This window comes from Cimex lectularius, unplaced genomic scaffold (genome assembly GCF_000648675.2).
Source record: "Cimex lectularius strain Harlan isolate CLEC.00 unplaced genomic scaffold, Clec_2.1 scaffold16, whole genome shotgun sequence".
Lineage (NCBI taxonomy): Eukaryota > Metazoa > Arthropoda > Insecta > Hemiptera > Cimicidae > Cimex > Cimex lectularius.
The window spans coordinates 3,051,933-3,061,357 of NW_019392679.1; the positions used below are offsets into that span (position 1 = coordinate 3,051,933).

A 9,425-nucleotide genomic window follows, 5' to 3' on the forward strand; every position below is an offset into this window, starting at 1 on the left:
GTTTCCTAAGAGTCTGATCTTTATGTCCTTTAATTTTTGCAACATTCCATTTCGAGTAAAGACAGTGGACGGACGGTTAAAATTTGCTCAGAATATGTTTTATCTTTTATTACTATAAAGAATAGGTAAAACTGTCATAACAGCGAATTTGTGTCAACATTTCCGAAGTAGTTTATGAACGATTTTTTTTTTGTAATGAGGGTTCGCAACAGCAGAGGCTATATCAACCCTCGGGGTGCCGGTATTTTTGAAAAAGAGCCTATCTGTAAGTATCGGGTTCGAATGCAGGGCCGCTGGATTCGAACCCGGGACCTTTACCTTACAGTGATGCGTGCCGTGTCAACGCCTAAACCGTTGCGTCCCCCGACGCCCCTTGTTTTTATTGTTAATTAATTTTTAAATATAATTGGAACTGTAATTTTACCAATGACTGAATACTATATCCAGTAAGAACTTAAAATAATGCGAGTAGTGATAAGTCAGAAAGAGTAAACTGTTTTCTTAAATAAAAATATTGTAATAATTATTTCTTATCATTATTTTTTAATTGTATTTGTTATTTTAATGTGTTATTTCGTTTATGTTTAGGCATGATACCCCATTGGCTGCAGTACATAGCTGTATTATGGGCTTCTTCACAGGTATTGAAACATATTTATTCCCTTTTGCTCTTCCCTTAGCTTATTTTTAAAAAAAATATTTTTCTTATATTTCTTTCTCTGTTTTATCAAAGCCGGGTACTGCAATATTTTGAGGAAGCATTGAATATATTACACTGCTCACCTCTCATTCCCTTGGGTCTGTTGTGCCTATATTGCTTAAAATGTTTACTTGTCTTTTGGTGAATAATAATGTCATCTTCTTGCAGGGTATGACAATACTTCTCAAGTGGCCAATTTAATATTCTACACCTAATCATGTTGTTTCTGAGAAAATTATTAATTTCTCGGGTTGCCTGTGTTTACTATTACCCCATATCATTCATGATTATGGGAAAAAATGAAACACCTGAATTTAAAAGTTAACAGTCATTTTTTATAATCATGAGAAGTGAATATAGTGCTATGCTGAATTTCTTTAGCTGCTCAAAACTTATTTAGATTGCTACACAGAATTTATTTGAATAATTTATTTTCAATAAGTTAATGACAATAAACAATTTTAAATATGTAGTAGATTTTGTTGATATGTCCTTCCATCTTTCATATAGTTTCACCTGAACTTAGGAAATTTTTGATTTAAAAATTATTTTTTATTACATTGTCCATAAAATTTAACATACAATGATTATAAATTATTTTAATTGATATGAGTAAATGGTAATAAAAATATTAAAGTTGAGCTAATAAGCCAAATGCAACAATTTTTAGTGTATAATAAGATGAAAACACTACTCTCTAATGATGCACTTTTCCTTTTTTCTTCATGGCGTTGTGCACAATATTTGTCGAATCAGGATTTTTTTTAGGTCTGTTGGTTTATTTGATCTGTAAAACATGATTTAGTAATTTTTCAGTATTGATTTTGTGTAGGCATAAGTCTGTCCTTTTTTCTTGGGTTTATAAATTGGCGAAACATCTGACATACCAACCAGCATCGGCAGACAGACGAAGCTGATCGTGAACAACCGAACCTACAGTATTTATTGAGTTTGGTGATCAAATCTAATTTGCTTAAAGAGAGATCTTTTGAATTTGAAAAATACTTACACGTTACATTCCTGTTTTTATACACTGGCAACCCGCACTAGTCTATGATATGCTGAGCATAAATCTTCCATATACAGAAGTTTATGACATAATTAAACACATGATTTTTTATTTTTGTGTCGAGTTAATTTTAAACCCTTCAATAATAAAAGAATGTACATGGATAAACAAATTATGACACACTCTCAACCCCCCCCCCCCAAAAAAAAAAAAAAAAAAAAAAAAAAAAAAAAAAAAAAAAAAAAAAAAAAAAAAAAACTGTGCTTTTTGTTTTAATGAACAATGAAAGTAATACAGCTTTGAGTTCCTCAATCACATGTGAAGCCAAAACACATTTGAGTGAAATTTAAACCTGTAAGAGTAGACAGACCCAGTGGACTGATTGAGGGTTTATCAGTTTAACATGCGCTCTCTGACTCATTCACCAACATATATAATTGTATATAACTTTATTTTAAAGCACTTTTCATAAAATGGCATTAATGATATGCCAGTATATTGGTGGACCCAAAATATTACCAAATATAGTAAAATAATTAATGAGAAAATTAGTTAGTAGGCAGTTTGTACAGGTTATAATTTTATCCTCTTATAGTCGTGTTTTAAGGATTGTTTGTGATTTTGTATGAAATTTAAAATTCATGTTTTATTTCTGTGCTTGAAAATCAAGAGTATATGTATAGATAGGAAAGTTGATTTACTGCTTTGTCGAAAACCAATATATTTTTGGGTGGTCTTCTACTCAAAAACATATTACTTATTGTGAGACTGTTTTCATTTACTTTTGAATTTCTAGATATTCCAGGAAACAGGAGTTCATGGACATGGTAGACTGATGGACCCACCAGCTCGGAACAGTATGTGGAGGTTTGGTTTTCCAACACCAGTGAACTACAATGACAATGAGCTCTATTGTGGTGGTTACGCAGGTTCAGAAAACAATTTACTTTCATTTAACCTAATTTAAATAACAATTGAATACGTTTAAGAAAAAAGTTACTAAATTGCATATTTGAATGACTGTGTATTTGTTGATCAAAGCATAGATTTGTGTTTAATTATAGATAAAATTATACAGAAAACATTTTATAAACTATTTTTTAAATAAGCCAATTGGGGGTGCCAAAATATTTTTCTCACCAGCTTCTTAAAACATTTTTACCAACCAACTTTTCATTCCAGTGCAGTGGGAGCAGAATCAGGGGAAGTGTGGAATTTGTGGAGATGCTTACAGCATTTCCGACCCACGTCCACATGAAGCTGGTGGACAATTTGCCAAAGGCATAATTGGAAGGAGATACAGCTCTGGACAGGCAAGCTTTAATAATAATTTTCAACAAACTAATCACCGTTTTTTTATTAAATATATTGTTATTCTTAAATGTTCTTAGTTTGAAGATATTTTGATTCTAATTAATTTTTAATTTATTTTATTTTATCACTACTACAGGAAATAGACGTAGAAGTGGAACTCACTGCAAATCACTGGGGGAGATTTGAAATGTTCCTTTGCCCAAATAACAATCCAAATTATGAGGCAACACAAGAATGTTTTGACAGGTATGGCAAACAAATTGTATATGCACTTTAAACATGTTATGTTACCACATTATAAAGCAATTTTTTGAATGGCGAATTTTAATTTTAATTTTTCAGGTATCCATTATATATATCAGGAACAAGAGATGTCAGATTCTTAATTCCAGGAGAGGCGAAAAAGAAAGCTGTATTCAGATACAAAGTTAGGCTTCCTCCATATGTTACTTGCACTCAATGTGTGCTTCAATGGACATATTACACCGGTGTGGTGATAATTTTCATATGCCTGCAGCTTCTTGAAATACTGTTTGTTATAATTTTACCACAATTTTAGGAAACATGTGGGGCATATGTGATAACGGTACTGAAGCTGTTGGCTGCGGTAAGCCCGAAACCTTTAGAAACTGTGCTGATATTAGCATAGTGACTAGCACATCTGGTTTGCCACCTTCATTTATAGAATTGCAGAATCCATTTTTGTTGTATTTCAGGGATTTCAGATCACAAAATTTAATAACACCTTTAGTCATAAGGTATTAATGCAGAATATTTTTTTTTTAAATTCATCAGCATAATTAATGTTACAAATCTGAAATTTTAAGGGCCCAAGTTTGTATTCCTAGAGGAAGGTACAAATATTTACCTGGCATGTCAGAATGGTGCCAAACTAATTGTTTAAAGTATCCGCCACATTGTCCTGCTGAATTGTGCCATTGCCCGTAAGTTTATTATACGACCATTTACAAAATAACATATAGTTAATATAAATGCACAAATTTGACAAAGAGTACAAAAATAACTTAAAAGTTGACTTAAAAGATGAAATCGAAAATTAGGATTTTGGATTCACTGTTGTAGAGATTATTGCATTGTTCATCACAATAGTGACTCAATAATAAAATACAGAAATGATAATGATGATTCTATATGATTCAAATATAACACTTTTTGGGTGATATAGTGTTAGCAATAACAAATTATGATGGATATTGAATTTGAATAGACATAAAAAAAAGCATGAGTGAGGCTTAATATTGAAAACCTTCAAAATTCCTGTCCAAAATTAAATATAGATTGCAGTGTTGTTTCAAAATCGTGAAAGGTTGCATTTTTTCACTTCATTTGAGTTTTAATATTTGCTTTCATACAAAAGTTTTGTTCGTCAGCAGTGGTACAAGTCTCAAAACTGCCACCTGTAGAGTAGTGCAACTAAACATATCAATATTTTGTAATTGAGGTTTCTTCCTTTTCTTTGCAGATTTTTATTTATAATTCATTTACATCCATCTTTTATGATATATTGCGCAAGTGATTGCCACCCTTATCTTTAGTTCTAAAAATGCCTTTCATATTTTCCATTACAATTTGACGAAGAATTTGGCTTCTGTCAATCGGACAACAGCATCATCACTGGCAAAGACTCTTACAATAATTATCTAAAGGGGCGTCGGTGGCTGCAACGGTTTAGGCGTTGACATGGCGCTCATCACTGTAAGGTAAAAGGTCCTGGGTTCGAATCCAGCAGCCCTGCATTCAAACCCGACATACTTACAAATGGGCTTTTTTTCAAAAACACCGGCACCCCGAGGGTTTATATGACCTCTGCTGTTGCGAACCCTCGTAAAATAAAAAATAAAAAAATAAATAAAAAAATAATTATCTAAAGAAACGTTTCTGAATCCTTCTAATTGACAACAACACAAATGTTTTGTAGCATTTTAACAAAAATTGATTTTGTGAAGTGCTTAAAATAATATAATAAACGATACATTATCAAACCTGTCAAAGTCTCAAAAGTAAAGACAACTGTGCTAAGTCTAAAAACCTCTTGAATCAATGGAACATCAACAAAATTTTTGTCATCAGTTAGATCCTTGATCCTCCTTGCTATATGTTTCACCAGGTTAGGATTTTTTGCATCATTATGTGATCATGGAGAAATAATGAAACATCAAACAAAAAATGACTCAGAATATAAAGGGGTGGTAATTAAACAAACAAATAGACTAATGCATCTTCCTAAAGATCTTAGCCAAATTTGGTCAAACTAAAATGAAAATCTTAGATAAATCAATCAAAAATCAACATTTGGGATGGCTACAATCGAAATAAACAGTTTTCAAAATTAGCATACCCAAGCTGGTGAAATCCATATTATGAATAAACATTAAGTACATGCAAAATAATTGTAAAATGAATTGTAATTGTACTTGTCCACATACTCACATTTAATTTGTTTTTCATTAATAAGACAGATAAATAAATATACTAAATTAGGTAATTTTTTCCCCGATTTAAGAATGTGTGGAGTCAAGGAATAATTAGTTAGTTGTGCTTGTGTTACACAGAGGGGAGACACAAACCAAAGAATTATGCTAGAATTAATAACATACACTAACTTCAACGTTAGACAAGGGAAGGCGAAAAAAAAACAACAATTAATTCCATTCAATTGCTATTTCTTTAAATACCAGTTTTTATGTTTAGATAAACAGTTATAAATTATTTTTTATTTTGCAGGCAAGAATGTGATGCTATAGGTGAACTTAAAGGAAGGTCAGGAGCGGATGTTTACTGCCAAGACCAGTGCATTATCTATCCTTCAAAATGTCCAGAAAACCGGTGCAGATGTTATTAATCCTTTGCATTTCAATTGCCCGACTTCACATTTTTTCAACATGTATGATTAAAGAACAAAAATTATATTGCAACATTGCTGCAATTTCTGTTGGCATAAAACTGTAATATATTGAACAACCGTGCTGTGCCAAGGAAATGGTCTAGATCTGAATTGTTTAATCTGATCCCATTTGTGTGCTTTCATTAAAATTAAAATTTTGTAATTATTTTGACAGTAAAAAAATATACAAATATATACATATGTGTGTTGTGTGTGTTTTAGCGATTGGTTTCTCAATAATTGATTGAAGTGGTGAGGAGCGGCCAGGAATGAAATATTTTAGAAAAAAACGATTTTCATTTTTTTGCCGATGTTTCATCACGGTCTTCATTCGGGTCATCTTCTGACCCTGGGTGAATTACAAAACATATGTTCATTGAAAAAATACAATTTAAGATATAAATATAAATTTTGAATCAAGCATTCACATAAAGTGTGGTGCTATTCTTCTTGTGTCGTATTTGTTTCGTGTGAAATTGAAGTGAAACGTAAATTTGTATTCTGCTGTTTTTATATGATTGTGACAGGTTCGGGGACGGGGCAAGTCTGAAAAATTTACTTTCATCAAAGGCGGTTTTATTTAACTAAAAGGAAGTCGAGAATGGGAATTTTTTGGATTGGATTTGTGATTCGGTGTTTATTGAATATTGGAAAGGAAGTTAATTATGATGGACGAAACGAAGGAAAGGGAAATATAAAAATAAAGTTTAATCTTTCAATTAATTATTCTTTCTATGTAAGGTTTTGGTTGAGATAAAAAAGTCAGCATCACGAGCAGGATTCGAACCCACGACCTTCGGCTAAATACGCCGCTACTCTACTACTTGACCTATCGTGACTTCGATCCTCTCGGACATCCATCTCAACCTACAACCGTTCGAATTTTCCCTCTTTTTGTCACTTTCAACAAGTGGGCTTACAAATGGGCTTTTTTAAAAAACACCGGCACCCTGATGGTTTTATATGACCTCGGCTGTTGCGAACCCTCGTAAAGAAAAAAACAATCATTATTTATTGTTTATTTTAACTATGATAGCTCTTGTAGCTACCTAAACCTAGCTTCCAAACCATCAGTACAGTTTAAAAACTATTTACCAAGAATTAAGTATGAACTAAACACTGTTTGTGAACTGTTTTTAAGCTATAGCGGTCCGATGCCATAATTATCGGGTCCAGGCAATTCCTCAATTCCCTCCTCAGCATCCCACCTCTCATGCTAAATAACCATCCCATCCCCTTCTGCTCTTCGGTTAAAAACCTAGGAGTAGTCTTTGACCAAAACCTTTCCTGGCATTCTCACATTTCCCAAATTTCCCGCCATTCCATTGCCTCCTTCAGCCTGTTTTGTCGGTCCTGGCTTCTCTTACCTTTCTCCACCTGCAAACTCCTTGTATCTTCCCTTATACTTCCCTTCTTCGATTATAGCTGTTTGGCATACGGTGGTCTCTCGGAGGGGGAGAACGCGCGATTGAAGCGTATTTTGAATTGTTGCGTAAGATTTGTGTACGGCACCCAAGGGGATCCCGGGTGTCGGGGTTGTATTCCTAACTTTCCTGGCTATTACCCTCCTTCCGTGCACAGTATTTCCTAGGTTGCTTTCTTTTCCAGTCCATCCACACTCGTCGTCCTCCTTACATCATCCAATCCCTCCAATTCAACTCCTCACATCTCACTCGTAAGACCCGCTCATCCCCAATCGACCTTATCCTTCCGCAACATACAACCCATACCTTCGAAAGATCCTTTCTGATCCGAGCCCTAAACTCTGGAACTTCCTTCCCCTTTCTATTCGTCACGATGCCTCCTTTTCCTCCTTTAAATCCCACCTGTATAATCACCTCCCCTCCCTCCAAGCAGAGACCTCACGTTAACATTTGTTATTTTTGTTTAATATTCTCGTAATTTTTTCTTCTGTCCTGCCTTATTGGTATACATTGTGCCAAGATTTCTATTTTTTTTTTACTTTTAACTTCATAGAAGGAACTTCCTTTATTTATTTCATGTAAATTATTCTTAGGGGACACCAGTCCCAGAATAAAGTTATTTTTCTTCTTCTTCTTCTTCTAGTGTTAACATATCTATAGGTTCGTGTTGTTGAAGTTTATTATCCACTACATTATGTAAATACTATATAACCTCCGATGGAAACACCGACGCTAAGCGCTCCTCGCAGGAAGTGTGTAAAAGGAAAAATAAAAAAGACCATCCCTAAGAAAGGTTGGTCACTTCAGTGTAGTACAGTTGTTTATCCTCGTTCGGTTGGTTTTCAGGATTTTTTTACCAACTCTGCTAGCTGCCTTAAAACCTCATACTCTAGGCGTGGAATTGCGTCTTGGAACTTGCGTTTTAAAGTGGTAATTCTCCCTGAAGCAAATACGGCATCGCAATGTAAAAACCATAACTCCGGGTCCTGTTTCCAGCAACTCGGGAGACGGTCTGCCAAACTGGGCACAACAGCGGCTAAAGAAGCCTCATCAGATTCCTGGTTGATTAGTTTTTGTTCTTCTTAACTCATTTCCAATTAAGTAAAATTTGTGCAGACGTTACATAAAATTTTATAAATAATCAACAAAAATATACAAACGTAATAACATACAGAAGAACAAAAAAAATAATTAAGAAAAATGAAGGAAACATTTTTATACAAAAATTACAAAATAAAAAAATGTTACTAAAGAAAGAATTAAATATACTCCTATACAATAAAGGATATGTTTATTAAAGAATCAATATGACAATTAAACAGAAATCACGTCGGAGACACCAATTATTGCGTCTTTTTATTAAGTCGTTCTAGATTCAAGATTATGATGATTAAGATTAAAACACTAAATGAATAACGCAATGACATTCTTTATTACATAGCGTTTACAAAATGTTATACAAAAATGATCATGAGCACAATTAACATTTGGAATGGATGTTGCAACATCGGTACCTTGGGGTGTAGACGAACTTCTTAATACTCAACCAAATAGGACAAACGACTGTAGTACACTAAAGTGACCAACCTTTCTTAGGGATGGCCTTTTTTATTTTTCCTTTTACATACTTCCTGCGAGGAGCGCTTAGCGTCGGGGTTTCCACCGGACCGCTATAAAGCTATAGCAAAAATTTTAGTCAATCAAAAAGGCTAGAAAATTTGTAGCTAATGAGGGAATTTATTTTCAATCATTTATTTTTTAGGTAGGTAGAACACGGTCAAATTACAGGATGAACACCTCGCAGACGTGTTCATATATTATTCAATAATTATGGATCATAGAAGAGAGAAAAGAAGCGATTTTGAATTGGATTTGACACACTTAAAGATTAAATAAAAAACAGACGAGTTGCCTATTTTTTAAAGGGCAATTATAACAAAAAGTGATAAAAAATTGTGGCCGTGTTGAATCAGAGATCTGTAACGATGTTTTCTTATATTTTGACCTCAACAGTTAATCTTATGATTCTTCCTTCTTGAAGGTGGGATAATAAGTCATCTCAAAAAAACCACA

At 33.5% G+C, this 9,425-nt stretch overlaps 1 protein-coding gene across 1 annotated transcript in view; it reads left to right on the plus strand.

Moving 5' to 3' along the window:
- LOC106661644 overlaps positions 1–6,094 on the plus strand; it is a 41,236-nt gene extending 35,142 nt beyond the window's left edge. The window contains exons 2-9 of the mRNA XM_014385180.2: positions 589–641; positions 2,506–2,638; positions 2,892–3,022; positions 3,160–3,269; positions 3,366–3,511; positions 3,583–3,781; positions 3,851–3,967; positions 5,769–6,094. Of these exons, the coding sequence (XP_014240666.1) occupies positions 591–641; positions 2,506–2,638; positions 2,892–3,022; positions 3,160–3,269; positions 3,366–3,511; positions 3,583–3,781; positions 3,851–3,967; positions 5,769–5,886 (1,005 nt within the window). The 5' untranslated portion in view covers positions 589–590 and the 3' untranslated portion in view covers positions 5,887–6,094. The remainder of the gene's footprint in view (positions 1–588; positions 642–2,505; positions 2,639–2,891; positions 3,023–3,159; positions 3,270–3,365; positions 3,512–3,582; positions 3,782–3,850; positions 3,968–5,768) is intronic.
- The last annotated feature ends 3,331 nt before the right edge of the window (positions 6,095–9,425 follow it).